Below are 16,278 nucleotides of genomic sequence, written 5' to 3' on the forward strand. Positions count from 1 at the left end.
CACACTCTCGACTCTGATCTCCAGCATCTGCAATCCTCACTTTCACCGAAAGGAGACTTTAGTCAGCATTACAGCTGAACTCATTTAGGAATTCCAGTGTGAAATTACAGACTTCAGAACTTAATTCAATCCATGAACAGTTATTAAATCAAAAGATAAACTTATACTTGAAAGAATCAGCAATAATTCTGCCTGGAATAAGAGGACAAACGTATACAGAAATTAAAACCAATTAGCCAGGTCTCTCAAGAGGAGTGGAGCCATGTCGGTCATGTGCAAAAATGTAACAAGGAACAAAGAAGCTACTTCTGATAAGAAGACAAGCTGTAGACTTGCAGTAATTTGGATGAAAGGACTTTGAATAATCATCAATAATGACTTGAAGGACAAAACTCTAGAAGAATCAAACACCAAAATAGAACTTCAAAAGAACAACATTGCATAAAGATTGAACCTTGGACACTTCCAGAGACAGACACTGTTGGGAGAATCCTGGCCAGATTCCACCATTAAAATCGGATAATAGCCAAATTGAGTCGTGAGACTTAAGTTGCTTACTTGATGGATCCTATCTTGGTTGCTAGATACAATCAAGTTTAAATTACTGTTTCAGTACTTGATTATCTGAGATTTCTTAATAACTAGCCAAATTAAAAGTAATAGAACAAAGAACGTTACAATGCAGTACAGGCTCTTCAACCCTCGATATTGCGCTGACTGCAAAATTAATTGGATGCCTACCTAACCTACACTGTTCCATTATTATCCATATGTATGTCCAATGACCATTTAAATGCCCTTAATGTTGACGAGTCTACTACTGCTGCTGGTAGGCCATTCCATGTCCCTACTACTGAGTAAAGAAACTACCCCTGATATCTGTCCTATATCTATCACCCCTCAATTTAAAGCTATATCCCCTCGTGTTAGCCTTCACCATCTGAGGAAAAAGGCTCTCACTGTCCACCCTATCTAACCCTCTGATTATCTTATACGTCTCGATTAAGTCTCCTCGTAACACCTTCTTTCCATACCAGACAACATCCTAGTAAATCTCCTCTATCTTTTCCAAAGCTTCCACATCCCCCTATAATGCGGTGGCCAGAACTGCACGCAATACTCCAGGTGTGGCCTTACCATTGTCTTGTACAGCTGAAGCATGACCTTGTGGCTCCAAAATCCCCCTACCAATAAACGGCAACACACCATGTGCCTTCTTAACAAGCTTATCAACCTGGGTGGCAACTTCCAGGGATTCACGCACCTCGACACCGAGATCTCTCTATTCATCTACACTGCCAAGAATTTTACCATTAGCCCGGTACTCTGCATTCCTGTTACTTCTTCCGAAGTGAAATACCTCACACCTTTCCGCTTTAAACTCCATTTGCCACTTCTCAGCCCAGCTCTGCATCTTATCTATGTTCCCTGTAACCTACAACATTCTTCAGCACTGTCCACAACTCTGCCTACTTTAGTGTCATCTGCAAGTTTACTAATCCATCCTTCTACACCCTCATCGAGGTCATTTATAAAAATGACCAACAGCAGTGGCCCCAACACAGATCCTTGCAGCATACCACTGGTATGTGAGCTCCATGATGAACATTTCCCATCAACCCCTACCACCCTCTGTCTTTCAGCTAGCCAATTTCTGATCCAAACCACTAAAATCACCTTCAATCCCGAAACTCCTAATTTTGTACAATAACCTACCACGTAGAACCTTATCAAACGCCTTACAGGTCCATATACACCACATCAACCGCTTTACCTTCATCCACCTGTTTTGTCACCTCAAAAGAACTCAATAAGGTTAGTGAGGCACAATCTACCCTTCACAAAACCGTGTTGACTATCCAGAATCAAATTATTCCTTTCTAGCTGGTTATAAATCTTATCTCTTTTAAACCTTTTCCAACACCTTACCCACAACTGAAGTACGGCTCACTGGCCTATAGTTACCAGGGTTGCCCGACTCCCCTTCTTAAACAAGGGAACAACATTTGCTATCCTCCAGTCTTCTGGCACTACTCCTGTTGACAATAATGACAAAGATCAAAGCCAAAGGCTCTGCAATCTCCTTCCTGGCTTCCCAGAGAATCAAAGGATAAATCCCAACTGGCCCCAGGGGGTCTTATCTATTTTCAGATCTTCCAAAATTGCTAAAACCTCTTCTTTGTCAACCTCAATCTCATCTTGTAGCCTGTATTTCCATATTCTCACTAACATTGCCCTTTTCCAATGTGAATACTGATGAAAAGTATTCATTAAGCACTTGCCCTACGTCCTCAGATTCCACACATAACTTTCCACTATTATCTTTAATTGGTCCTAATCTTACTCTAGTCATTCTTTTATTCCTGACATACCTATAGAAAGCCTTGGGGTTTTCCGCGATCCTATCTGCCAACAACTTCTCATGTCCTCTCCTGGCCTTTCTTCGCCCTCTCTTTAGATCTTTCCTGGCTAACATATAACTCTCAAACCCCCCCTAACTGAGCCTTCATGCCTCATCTTCACATCAGCCTTCTTCTTCCTCTTGACAAAAACTTCAACTTCTTTAGTAAACCATGGCTCCTTCTCTCAACAACTACCTCCCTGTCTGATAGGTACATACTTATCAAGGACCTGCAGTAGCTGTTCCTTGAATAAGCTCCACATTTCAAGTGTGCCAATCCCCTGCAGTTTCCTTCCCCATCCTGTGGAACCTTAATTTTGCCAATCGCATCATAATTGCCTTTCCTCCAGTTATTCCTCTTTCCCTGTGGTATATACCTATCCCTGCCTATTGCTATTGTAAACATATCCAAATTATGGTCATTATCACCAAAGTGCTCACCTATCTCCAAATCTAACACCTGGCCAGGTTCATTCCCCAAATCCAATATGGCATTGCCACTTGTTGGCCTGTCTACATGCTGTGTTAGAAAATCCTCCTGCACACCCTCCTGCACACATTGAACAAAAACTGATCCACGTAAACTACTTGAACTATAGTATTCCCAGTCAATGTTGGGGAAGTTAAAGATTCCCATAACAACTACCCTATTACTCTCGCTCCTATAGAGAATCATCTTTGCTATCCTATCCTCTACACCCCTGGAACTATGGAGGCCTACAGAAAACTCCCAACAGGGTGATATCTCCTTTCCTATTTCTAACCTCAGCCCAAACTACCTCAGTGGATGAGTCCTCAAATGTTATCTTAGCTGCTGTAATACTACCCTTGATTAACAATGCCACACCCCTGCCTCTTCTACCATCTTCTCTGTTCTTCTAAAACAGCAACCCAAATGCATGACCTCATAACCTCTCTGAGTGCATCCAGGAACTGAAGAAAAACCTGAAATAAAAGAAATTTACACCATATACTCATGTATACCGACAGGCTCCGCTGCTCTCTGGAGACCTCATGACTTCTGAGTGCATCCAGGAAATTGTGGTGATTTATCCACAACAACAGTAATTACAAGCAACTGAAAAAGGCAGAGTCTTTTTGACAAATGATCAATATAAAATCTTATTTCGTCCTGCGCAGTAACTGCTTTTATCTATGCACCAGTCCCATCCTTCTTTACAGTGTGTTCAAGTTACACATAGTCTAGATACCATCCAGAGCAACACATTATCTTCTCCATTACCCCAACATACTTTCCATGTCCTGTCGCCTCTCTAATCACAGATCTTATACCTTACATCCCCACTTCCTAAATATATTATGTCATCTTTACCTTGAGTTGTAGTTTCTCCATTGGTTCCTGCCAAGGGTACAACACCTTTATCAACCTGGAAATACAGAACACCTTAAGTTTCAAATAGAATAATTAATATTTATAATTTGTACCAAATATTCAAGAAGGCATTGAATGATATTTAACTTCAAAATGTTTGATAGTTCTATTATTGTTTTAAGAATTACGCACCTTTACATTACAACTTTGTATGCCATCTTGTTGACTGTCCCAACTATTTCAAGGAGTTTTCCTCCCTTTGGCTGACAAGTGCATTATTCAAAAGATATGTAGTAACAAACTCAGGACTGATGAAAGGTGTGACACACGAGTGTGAAGTATCTCAAGACGCTGGGTTTTAGTGAGGTGGTCACACCTACGGTGTAGGCAGAGTGTTGCTGGGTGACTATCAGGAAAGGCAAAGGGAGTAGGCAGAGAGTGCATGTTGGCAAAAATGACAGAGGTAGAAATAGGGATGAGGTCCTGTAGAGTGATTGAGAGCTAGGGAATTAGTTAAAAACCAGGACCTCGTTGGGTTACATCTGAACTGGAGAAGGAACAATATCTTGGCGGCCAGGTTTGCTCATGCTTCAAGGGAGGGTTTAACCTAGATTGGCAGGGGGTGGGATCATCAACAGCAGGGAGGCAATTGCAAGGCAAGAAGGAGATACCGTAAACAGAAATAGTAAGTGGAAGAGACGAGACAGACTGGAACACAACAGGGAACAAGGAATGCCTATTGGATTAAATTGCATTTATTTCAATGCAAAAGGGCTGACAGGTGAGGCCGATGAGCTCAGGGCCTGGATTGGTACATGGGACTGGGATGTTATAGCCATTAGAGAAATATGGCAGAGGGAGGGACAGGACGGGCAGCTTAATGTACCAGGATACAGGTACTTTTGGTGAGACACAGGTAGTGGAAAAAGGGGAGGGGGAAGTTGCATTTTTGATTAAGGTGAGTATCACAGATTAATTAGAGATGAAATAACTGATGGATCATCCAGTAAGACTTTGTGGGTGGAACTAAGGAATAAGAAGGGGATGGTGACATTATTGGGGTTGTACTATAGGCCCCCAAACAGTCAAGGGGAATTAGAGCAACAAACATGCAGGTAGATTGCAAAGACTTGCAGGAGCAATAGGGTTGTCATAGTAGGGGATTTTCATTTTCCTAACATAGACTGGGACTGCCAGAGATTTAAGCGCTTAGATAAGGTGGAATTTGTTAAATGTGTTCAGGAAAGTCTCCTCAAACAGTCCACAGAATCGGGAAGGAGCAAAACTCGATCTACTCTTGGGAATTGGGGCAGGACAGGTGACGGAGATGATTGTGGGGGAGCACTTTGGGACTGGTGAACATAGTTCTATTAATTTTAAAGCAGTTACGGAGATGAACAAAAGTAGTCCACAGGTTCAAGTTCTAAATTGGGGCAAGGCGAATTTTTATGAGATTAGACAGGAGCTTGCAGGGGTTGATTGGGGCAGTTTGTTTGCAGGCAAAGGGACCTCTGGCAAGTGGGAGGCCTTTAAAAGTGAGATAGTTAGAGTTCAAGGTCTGTGTTCCTGTGAGGATGAAGTGCAAGGTTGGCAGGAATAGGCAACCCTGGATAAAGAGAGATATTGAGGCTTTGACCAGAACAAAAAAAGGTGGTGTGCTCAGGTACAGGAAGCTGGGATCAAGGGAATCTTCAGAGGTATATAGGGGATACAGGAGCTTACTAAAGAAAAAAATCAGGAGGGTGAAAAGGGGGCACAAGATAGCCTTGGCTGAGAAGATGAGGGGGAATCCAAAGTGGTTCTTTAAGTATATTAAAGGAAAAAGAAAGAATAACTAGAGAGACAATAGGCCCCTCAAGGACCAAAGTGGACATTTTTGTATAGAATCGCAGGAGATAGGTGGGGTTCTCAATGAATATTTCTCCTGTGTTTACCATGGAGAAAGACATGAAGACTTGGGGAAGTTAGTGGTGATATCCTGGGGACAGTCTATATCACAGTAGAGGTGGTATTGGATGTATTAAAATGTATGAAGGAAGATAAATCTTCTTGTCCTGATCAGATATATCAAAGAACACTGCAAGAGGGTAGAGAAGAAATTGTGTGGGCCCTGGCTGATATTTTTGCATCATTGTTAGCCACAGGAAAGGTCCTGGAAGACTGCAGGGCAGTGAATGTTGTGCCATTATTCAAGGACTGCAAAGAAAAGCCAGGGAACTTAACATCTGTGGTGGGTAAGTTACTGGAGAAGATTAAGGGATAAGATATACATGCATTTGGAAAGACAGGGTTTGATTAGACGTAGTCAGCATGACTTTGAGAGTGGGAGATCATGCCTTACAAATTTGTTAGAGTTCTTTGATGAAGATTAGGGATAATCAACATGATTTTGTGCATGGGAAATCATGCACAAACTTGATTGAGTTTTTTGAAGAAGCAAAGAGGATTGATGAGGACAGAGCAGTCGACGTGATCTATATGAACTTCAGTAATGCGCTGGACAAGGTTCCCCATGGGAGACTGGTTAACAAGGTTAGATCTCATTGAATACAGGGAGAACTAGCGACTTGGAGACAGAACAGTAGTGTGCCACAAGGATTGGTGATGGATCCACCAGTTTTCATCATTTATATAAATGATTTGGATATGAGCATAATAGGTACAGTTAGTAAGTGTGCAGATGACACCAAAATTGGAGGTGCAATGGATAGCGAAGAAGGTTACCTTGGATTACAATGGGATTTTGGTCAGCTGGGCCAATGGGCTGAGGACTGGCAGATGGAGTTTAATTTAGATAAATGCAAGGTGCTGGGAAAGCAAATCTTAGCAGCACTTATACACTTCATGGTAAGGTCCTGGGGAGTGTTCCTGAACAGAGACCGTGGAGTGCAGGTTCATAGCTCCTTGACAGTGGAGTTGCAGGTAGATAGGATAGTGAAGGTGGTGCTTGGTATGCTTTCCTTTATTGGTCAGAGTATTGAGTACAGGAGTTGGGAGGTCATGTTGCAGTTGTACAGGTCATTGGTTAGGCCACTGTTGGAATATTACATGCACTTCTGGTCGGGAAGGATGTTGTGAAACTTGAAAGGATTCGGAAAAGATTTACAAGGATGTTGCCAGGGTTGGAGGATTTGAGCTACAGGGAGAGGTTGAATAGGCTGGGGCTATTTTCCCTGGAGCATGGGAGATTGAGACGTGACCTTATAGAGGTTTATAAAATCATGAGGTGCATGGATAGGACAAACAGGTCTTTTCCCTGGATGGTGCAGTCCAGAAATAGAGGGCATAGGTTTAGGGTGAGAGGAGAAAGATATAATAGAGACCTAAGGGGCAACGTTGTCACGCAGAGGGTGGTACGTGTATGGAATAAGCTGCCAGAGGAAGTAGTGGAGGCTGGTACAATTGCAACATTTAAAAGGCACCTGGATGGGTATATGAATAGGAAGGGTTTGGAGAGATACGGGCTGGGTGCTGGCAGGTGGGACTAGATTGGGTTGGGATATCTGGTCAGCATGGACAAGTTGGACTAAAGAGTGTTTCCTTGCTGTACATCCCTATGACTCTAAGTGACCAGGAAGATTGACGAGGGCAGGACAGTAGATCTAGTCTATATGGATTTCAGTATGGCCTTTGATAAGGTTCCACATGGTAGCCTACTCTGGTAAGTTAGATTGTCTGGAATCCAGGGCGAGCTGGCAAATTGGACACAAAATTGGCTTGATGGTAGTAAGCAGAGGGTAAAAGTGGAAGGATGCTTGTCAGACTGGAGGCCTGTGACTAGTGGAGTGTTTCGGGGTCAGTGCCAAGCCCATTGCTATTTGTTATTTATAATCAATGATTTGGATGAGAATGTACAAGGCATGATTAGTAAGTTTGCAGATGACACTAAAATAGGCGGCATTGTGAATAGAGAAGGAGGTTATCAGAAAGTACAGCAGCACCTTGATCAGCTGGGGAAGTGAGTCGAGAAATGGCTATTGGAGTTTAATAAAAGTGTGAGGTCTTGCGTTTTGGAAAGTCAAATCAAGGCAGGACTTTCATGGTGAATGGTGGGGCATTAGGGAGTGTGGTGGAACAGAGAGACCTTGGAGTTCAGGTGCATGGTTCTCTGAAAGTGGAGTCACAGGTAGACGGGGCAGTGAAGGAGGCTTTTGGCACATTGGCCTTCATCAGTCAGGGCAGAGTATAGAAGTTGGGGAGCTGTGTTGCAGTTATACAGGATGTTGGAGTATTAGTGTTCAGTTTTGGTCACTTTGCTTTGGGAGGGATGTTATTAAACTGGAAAGAGTGCAGAAGAAATTTACAAAGATGTTGCCTGGACTCAATGGTCTGAGTTATAGGGAGAGGTTGGACAAATGAAAACCTTTTTCTTTACAGTGTAGGACACTGGGGGGAATCTTATAGAGGTGTATAAGATCATTAGAGGCATGAATAGAGTGAATGCACTCAGTCTTTTTCCCAAGGATGGGGAAATCGATGACTAGAGGGCATCCGTTTAAGGTTAGAGGGGAAAGAATAAAAGGAAACCCAAGGGGCAACGTTTATACACAGGGCGGTATGTATAGCTGCTAGCAGAAGTGGTTGAAGCAGGTACATTAACAATATTTAAAAGGCATTTGGACAAATACAGAGAGGAAAGGATTGGAAGGATATGGGCCAAGTGCAAGGAAGTGGGGTTAGTGTGAACAGACTAATTTGAGCCAAAGGGCCTGTCTCCATGCTGTATGACTGTTTGACTCTTCTATTCTAGTTCTGCACAGAAGGGATCCTCATCAATCCAAGTCACTGCAGAAAGCAGAATCTTAGATTTGATTTTGCTGGATATGGTCAGAGGAATATGGAGCAAAGGCAAGTACAGATAAAACTTTGTTCTGCCATTATAGCAGAACAGGTTCAAGTTTTAATAATCTACTTGGAAACACTTTCAAAAGAACAAAGAACAATACAGCACAGGAATAGCCTTCCAAGCCTGCGCCGACACATTTGGCCCATCCATAGCTTTCGTTGACTATTGTTTTGATTCAAGCAGATTGGATCAGTGAGCCAATTTCTACTGTTAACACCACCGATTCTGTGTCATTTATCCCAGCAAAGGAATTACAGATTGTTCTCCCTAGAATCAGCTCTACTTCTCCGATTCATGGTTACTCTAAGTTTCTGAACTATGCACTCCCAGCAGTAGATAAACACGTGGCAGGTGGGAGCTCACTGCAGGGAGAGCTCGGATCTGGCAACTAATTCCTCGTCTTTCACAAGAGAAATGCAAACAAATGAGAGGGGTGGGGGGGGGGGGGGGGAAGAGAGAGAGAAGCACAAAACAATTATTTGACACCTTAATATTTATTAATAAATATTTGGACAAGTAACAGAAAAGGACTTGACTTTTAATCCAGCAGTACTCCTTTGAACACTTTCAAATGTTCTCAGTTCTGCCAAGCTATATCCTTTTGGTTTTAGTGTTCCTACAGGCAAGACTGTAAATTCCTCTTCAGGCAAACAAACTATATCAATGGAGCTTTTTGTGCATAGTTATTTTTGAGATTTCAGCACTAATTAGATTCAAGTATTAAATGCTACAAACAAAACACAGCTTTGGAAAGTAAAGGTTGGAAGAAAATCAGCTTATTCCAAACCAAATTAGGACTACTCAGAGTCTGGCAGATTATGATTTGCCTTTTAATCGTTTATCCTTTCATGTGGAGAAGTACCTGTCTGAATGCTGCAGTGCTACTTTTAGATACTGCGGTTCTAACAGACTGCAGTCCAGAAGGCTTTAGACATCAAGATCATTATACCTTGAACAAAGAGAACATGGAAAAAAATATACATCACAAAACCTGAGTAAATATTTGTAGTAGACAACATTCTACCTCTATTTACTATCAATAAGTAGAGACACAAAATCTGCCTCACGCAACCCAAGGTGAATGTTTGAAACTCTTGATCAGCCATAAGCAGTAATTTCAAACCCAAAATCTATGTACACCATTTGTGCACAACAACTAATATAGGGTTCTGATATCCCTTGACCTACTCCCAACACCCAGGAGAAAAAAAAAGTGCTCAACTTCACTGCTCCATTTTGAGTAGTCCAGCCTATTGGAGTAGGGATAAATACAAATCCTGACCATTTACCTTGATTCCTACAACAATGTCCTTGTCTTTGATCACATTTACAAAGGGTGTCCCATCATCAGTGCTCTGGTACAAAGTTTCATGAAAGAAGATGACACCTCCAATAAAATCTTTGATACGATCATCAGCAGTCAACAAGATCTGCCGGTAGATACGTCGGTTTTCCTCCGTGTTCTCTACACCAATCTGGTTCAGTCGCTTGGCCATGCTCCCTAAGAAAAGGAACAGCAGTCTATTTATTTAAAAAAAAAGATAGATGTACAGGCTTTGTGTTGATACATTGGACATGAAACGGTCATGTACTTAGAGCACACAAACCAGAGTTAACATTAACCGCCTCAACCCCTCTACCCCCCTCCAAGCTCTCACCCTCACAACACGTTGCCCACCACTCCCTCTGCTCCAATCCCGACCTCACCATCAAGCCAGCAGATAAAGGGGATGCAGTGGTAGTCTAGCGCACTGACCTCTACACCGCTGAAACCAGACGCCAACTCAAGGACACCTCCTCCTACCGCCCCCTCGACCATGACCCCACCCCCCCATCACCAACCATACAGAACCTCATCACCTCAGGAGATCTCCCACCCACAGCTTCCAACCTCATAGAACCAGGCGATGCAGGGTTCCCGGACTACCTCCTTCCCAAGATCCACAAGCCTGACCATCCTGGCCGACCCAGTGTCTTCAGCATGCTCCTGCCCCACTGAACTCATCTCTACCTACCTCGACACTGTCCTATACCACCGCCCCCCCCGCCGAGTCCAGGAACTCCCCACAAACGTTCGAGACACCACCTATGCCCTCCACCTCCTCCAAGCTTTCCGTTTCCCCGGCCCCCAACGCCTCATCCTCACCATGGATATCCAATCCCTCTACACCTCCATCCGCCATGACTAGGGCCTCCAAGCCCTCCATTTCTTCCTCTCCCGATGTCCCCAACAGTACCCTTCCACCGACACTCATTCAGTTGGCTGAACTGGTCCTCACCCTTAACAATTTCTCTTTGAATCCTCCCACTTCCTCTAGACCAAAGAGGTAGCCATGGGCACCCGTATGGGCCCCAGCTATGCCTGCCTCTTTGTTGGCTACATAGAACAGTCCATCTTCCGTAGTTACCCCGGCACCACTCCACTCCTCTTCCTCCGCTACATTGATGACTGCATTGGCGCCACCTCATGCTCCCGCGAGGAGGTTGAGCAATTCATTAACTTCACCAACACATTCCACCCTGAACTTAATTTACCTGGACCATCTCTGACACCTCCCTCTCCTTCCTGGATCTCTCCATCTCCATTAATGGCGACTGACTTGACACCGACAATTTTTTTTTTTTTTACAAATCCACCGACTCCCACAGCTACCTGGATTACACCTCTTCCCGCCCTACCACCTGCAAAAAATGCCATCCCATATTCCCCAATTCCTCTGTCCCCACCCTATCTGCTCCCAGGAGGATCAGTTCAACCACAGAACACACCAGATGGCCTCCTTTAGAGACCGCAATTTCCCTTCCCATGTGGTTAAAGATGCCCTCCAACACATCTCATCCACATCCCGCACCTCCACCCTCAGACCCCACCCTCCAACAGTAACAAGGACAGAACCCCCCTGGTGCTCACCTTCCACCCTACCAACCTTCGCATAAACCAAATCATCTGCCGACATTTCCGCCATCTCCAAACAGACCCCACCACCAAGGATATATTTCCCTCCACACCCCTTTCCGCCTTCCGCAAAGACTGTTCCCTCAGTGACTACCTGGTCAGGTCCACTCCCCCCCCCAATAACCCACCCTCCCGCCCTGGCACCTTCCCCTGCCACCGCAGGAATTGCAAAACCTGCACCCGCACCTCCTCCCTCATCTCCATCCAAGGCCCCAAAGGAGCCTTCTACATCCATCAAAGTTTTACCTGCACATCCACCAATATCATTTATTCTATACGTTGCTCCCGATGCGGTCTCCTCTACACTGGGGAGACTGGATGCCTCCGAGCAGAGCGCTTTAGGGAAATCTCTGGGACACCCGCACCAATCAACCACACCGCCCTGTGGTCCAACATTTCAACTCCCCCTCCCACTCAAGCCGAGGACATGGAGGTCCTGGGCCTCCTTCACTGCCACTCCCTCACCACCTGGAGGAAGAATGCCTCATCTTCCGCCTCAGAACACTTCAACCCGAGGGCATCAATGTGGATTTCACCAGTTTCCTCATTTCCCCTTCCCCCACCTCACCCCAGTTCCAAACTTCCAGCTCAGCACCATCCCCATGACTTGTCCTACCTGCCTATCTTCCTTTCCACCTATCCACTCCATCCTCCTCCATGACCTATCACCTATCACCTTCATTCCCACCTCCACTCACCTATGCTACTTTCTCCTCACCCCCACCCTCCTCTCATTTATCTCTCCACCCTTCAGGCACTCTGTCTCTATTCCTGATAAAGGGCTTTTGCCCGAAACGTCGATTTTCCTGCTCCTCGGATACTGCCTGAACTGCTGTGCTTTTCCAGCACCACTAATACAGAATCTGGTTTCCAGCATCTGCAGTCATGTTTTACCTCTATGGTCCATCATCCAAGCACTAAGTTGCCTGATTACAAGCAGATCAACATAGCCCCTATTGAATGTAATCTTCTGCAAATTTACAATTCCCTTGCCAATGTTTTTTTACATTTCAAACCTTAAGTCAATAAGATATTCAGTTTTTAGCTGAATATTTCAGTTTTCAGCCAAACAAAGGACCGCTGCATCAAAGACCGCGGCAGAGAATTCAGAGGGACAGATCCAAACACTGGAAAACCAGGTTCGGGCTCTTTTGGATCATGTTGACAACATCGAAAATCGAGGTCAAAGGAAGAACTTACGGATTGTTGGACTCCCAGAGCATGAGGAAGGTAAGGGTCTGGTTACCTTCCTGGAACAGTGGCTCCCTCAGCTCCTGGGGCTCGAGGTCAAGTCGGGCCGGGTGAATGTGGAGCAGACTACCGGACCGCGATGCGCAGATCCGGATCGGATCAGTGCACCCGCCTGGTCCTAGCGCAACTGCAGTGTTATAAAGAGAAGCAGCTGATAATGGAAGCTTCCAGAAGACTGGAAAGAGATTCACAGGCCCTGCAGTACAAAGGGTCGAAAGTGATGTTTTTACAAGACTTCTCTGGGGCTGTAATCAAGAAGAGGAAATCCTTAGATGAAGTCAAGAAGAAATTGTTAGAAATCACACAACACCAGGTTATCGTCCAACAGATTTATTTGGAAGCACTAACAAACAATCCAGGTCTTTTTCAATATATAATTTCAGTTACACTACACTGTAAACTTTTTCTTTAAATTGTCTCTCTGACGATTTTATACATCACAACCAACTGATGAAGGAGCAGCACTCTGCAAGCTAGTGCTTCCAAATAAACCGGTTGGACTATAACTTGGTGTTGTGTAGTTTTTAAACTTTGTTCACCCCAATCCAACACTGGCTCACCATTGGGGCAGCACGGTGACTCAGTGGCTAGCACTGTTGCCTCAGGTTATATTCCTGCCTCAGGCGACTGTCTGTGTGGAGTTTGCACATTCTCCCAGTGTCTGCGTGGGTTTCCTCCGGGTGCTCCGGATTTCTCCCACAATCCAAAGATGTACAGGTTAAGTGAAATGGCCATGCTAAATTGCCCATGGTGTTCAGGGATGTGTAGGTTAGGTGTATTAGTCTGGGGTAAACGTATGGGAATGAGTCTGGGTGGGTTACTCCTCGGAGGATTGGTATGGATTTGTTGGGCCAAAGGCCCTGTTTCCACACTGTCAGGATTCTATATCTAAAAGCTCTAAATCAAGATGAAATTGAGAGACTTGAATATGCAATACTGTTCGAGGTACCCTTTAACTCCATGATTGTGCTTTAATCATGGAAGGTCAGTTTGTAATTTTGACTCTGCAATAAAAGCGAGGAGGTTTTTGGACTCTGAAGTAAGTGATCCGGGTCAGGGGCAGAAAAAAGGCAGTTATGGACAATGGTGAAGGGTGGTTATTTCTTTTATGGGAGATGAATGGGGTCGATGTATGGAAGGGACTGGGTGGGTGCCCAATGTTAACTCCCATTAGTGTAAATAATAGGTTTTCTTTGCCTTAGTATTGCTTGGGTCTGGGGCGCAGCCTTAGCTGGAAGTAATTAGGATGGCTGTAAGGTTTGGAACAAATGCCCCTTACGGACGAAGGGACAAATCTCCAGTGATTTGTTGCTTATGTGTTTGTTAAGTTAAGTTAAGCGCAATGGTTTTTTTAGTGTTAGTAATATTTGTAGGGATAGATTTAGATTTTATAAATTCTGCGTTTTTTCCACTCAACACGCCATGAATATCTTGGGGGACCACGGGCTGTTGTATGCTGTCATGGCTAGTGATTCGTGGAATATAGAAAGAGAGCCATTCTCCAATTAAAAAAAAGGTAAAAAAAAATCACCCAACACCAGGTTATAGTCCAACAGGGTTATTTGGAAGCACTAGCTTTCGGAGCGCTGCTCCTTCATCAGGTGGTTGTCAACTATAACCTGGTGTTGGGTGATTTTTTTTTACCTTTTTTTTAATTGGAGAATGGCTCTCTTTCTATATTCCACGAATCACTAGCCATGACAGCATACAACAGCCCGTGGTCCCCCAAGATATTCATGGCGTGTTGAGTGGAAAAAACGCAGAATTACGTTGGACTCGGGTGTATAAAGTTAAAAATCAGCCAACACCAGGTTATAGTCCAACAGGGTTATTTGGAAGCACTAGCTTTCGGAGCGCTGCTCCTTCATCAGGTGGTTGTCAACTATAACCTGGTGTTGGCTGATTTTTAACTTTATACACCCGAGTCCAACACTGGCATATCCAAATCAAGAAAGAAGGTGCTCTCAAACCTTAGAAAGGATAGAGTTGACATCGCTTTGCTGCAGGAAACACACTTAACTGACAGGGAACATTTGAAGTTGCAGCAGGAAGGTATTCTTCTCTTTCAACTCCAAAAGTAGGGAGTGGCCATACTACTACAAAGGAACTTCCCATTCCAGACAGTACAACAAATCAAGGATGAATACAGGCAGTTCATCATTCTCAAGGCTTTAATACGCAGGAAAGAGTATTGCATCCTGAATGTCCATTGTCTCCCAGCGCACACCCTTAAATTCTTTATTGACGCAATCTTGAAATTGATCATAGGAGGAGACTTTAACTGTTTCATGGACCCCGAGGTAGACAGGATGCCAAGGGGTCTCTTGGGTATCTCCCCACAATCAGACAGTTGGTGGGCTCGTGTGGGGAGTTGGGGTTGGTAGATGTGTGAAGATGACTCCACCCTAATGGTAGGGATTTTATCTTCTACTCCAACCTGCACAAGTTCCACACGAGAATTGATACGTGCTTTGGTCTGTTTGGATTCAGCGTTATCCTGCAAGATTGGGAACATTGTTATCTCGGACCATATGGCAGAGTGGAGATGTCAAGATTAAGGGTAATGGAATAGGGACCCAATACTGGTGCATGGATGCATTTCTTTTGGAGGATAGTAAATTTATAGAGTACGTCACAAGGGAGTCTGGTGCCCTCTGGACATCAATTCGGGTACGGCCAATAATCTGTCAGTGCTTTGGGAGACCGCCAAGGCATACTTAAGGGGTTTGATTATCTCATATTCAGCAACCAGGAAAAGGCAGAGAGGTGTGCAGCAATGGATGCTCAAGGTCAGGCTAAAAGCAGCAGAGTCGACATATTACAACAGACTGTCTGTGATCAAGCTGCAGAGGGTCACAGCCCACCTGGCTGTTCTGAATTCAGTGCTTATTCAGGAGGCAAAGAGAGAGAGGTCTCCTTTGCAAATCAAAGGTTATTTTAAAAAAGGGATAAGCCAGGTAGGTATCTGGCTAAGAAGAATACTGCTCCACAGGCCATTTTGTCCATTAGGGAGAGAACTGATACCACCACAAGTTGAAAAAGATTAATGTCATATTTCTGAAATTTTATGCAGAGTTTTACCGGTCAGAGGGCTGCAAGGATGGGATGGCAATAATAGAATCCTTTTTCAAGAATTTGGACCTTCCTGGTATAACCGCAGAGCAAGGCTCCCTTTTAAATGCACCCCTCACAACACAGGAGGTGCAACAGGCACTAAGACAGCTCCAAAGTGGCAAAGCACTGGGCCCAGATGGGTTCCCAAGTGAGTTTTACAAGGAGTTCATCAACATGTTGGCTATCCAATCCTGGGAATGTATAATCTCTCATACAACCAGGACTGCCTCCGCCCTCTCTTCGGGAGGCCAATATCTCCCTCATTCTAAAGAAAGGAAAAGACCGAGGAGTGTGCCTCTTATAGGCCCATCTCGTTGCTGAATGTAGACTTTTAAGTCCTGCTGGCCCTGAGATTGGAAGAGGTACTGCACACTATT

The 16,278-nt window shown here is 44.4% G+C and overlaps 1 protein-coding gene across 2 annotated transcripts in view; it reads right to left on the minus strand.

Annotated features, from left to right (window-relative positions):
• aldocb (aldolase, fructose-bisphosphate C, b) overlaps positions 1–16,278 on the minus strand; it is a 43,397-nt gene that overhangs the window by 14,579 nt on the left and 12,540 nt on the right. For both annotated transcript variants that reach the window (XM_043718087.2, XM_087977141.1), the window contains exons 3-4: positions 9,870–10,081; positions 3,735–3,789 (exon numbers count right to left, since the gene is read on the minus strand). In XM_043718087.2, the coding sequence (XP_043574022.1) occupies positions 3,735–3,789; positions 9,870–10,081 (267 nt within the window). The remainder of the gene's footprint in view (positions 1–3,734; positions 3,790–9,869; positions 10,082–16,278) is intronic.

Source organism: Chiloscyllium plagiosum, unplaced genomic scaffold, assembly GCF_037043375.1.
Source record: "Chiloscyllium plagiosum isolate Xiang-an unplaced genomic scaffold, Cpla_swu_hap1 HiC_scaffold_31, whole genome shotgun sequence".
NCBI lineage: Eukaryota > Metazoa > Chordata > Chondrichthyes > Orectolobiformes > Hemiscylliidae > Chiloscyllium > Chiloscyllium plagiosum.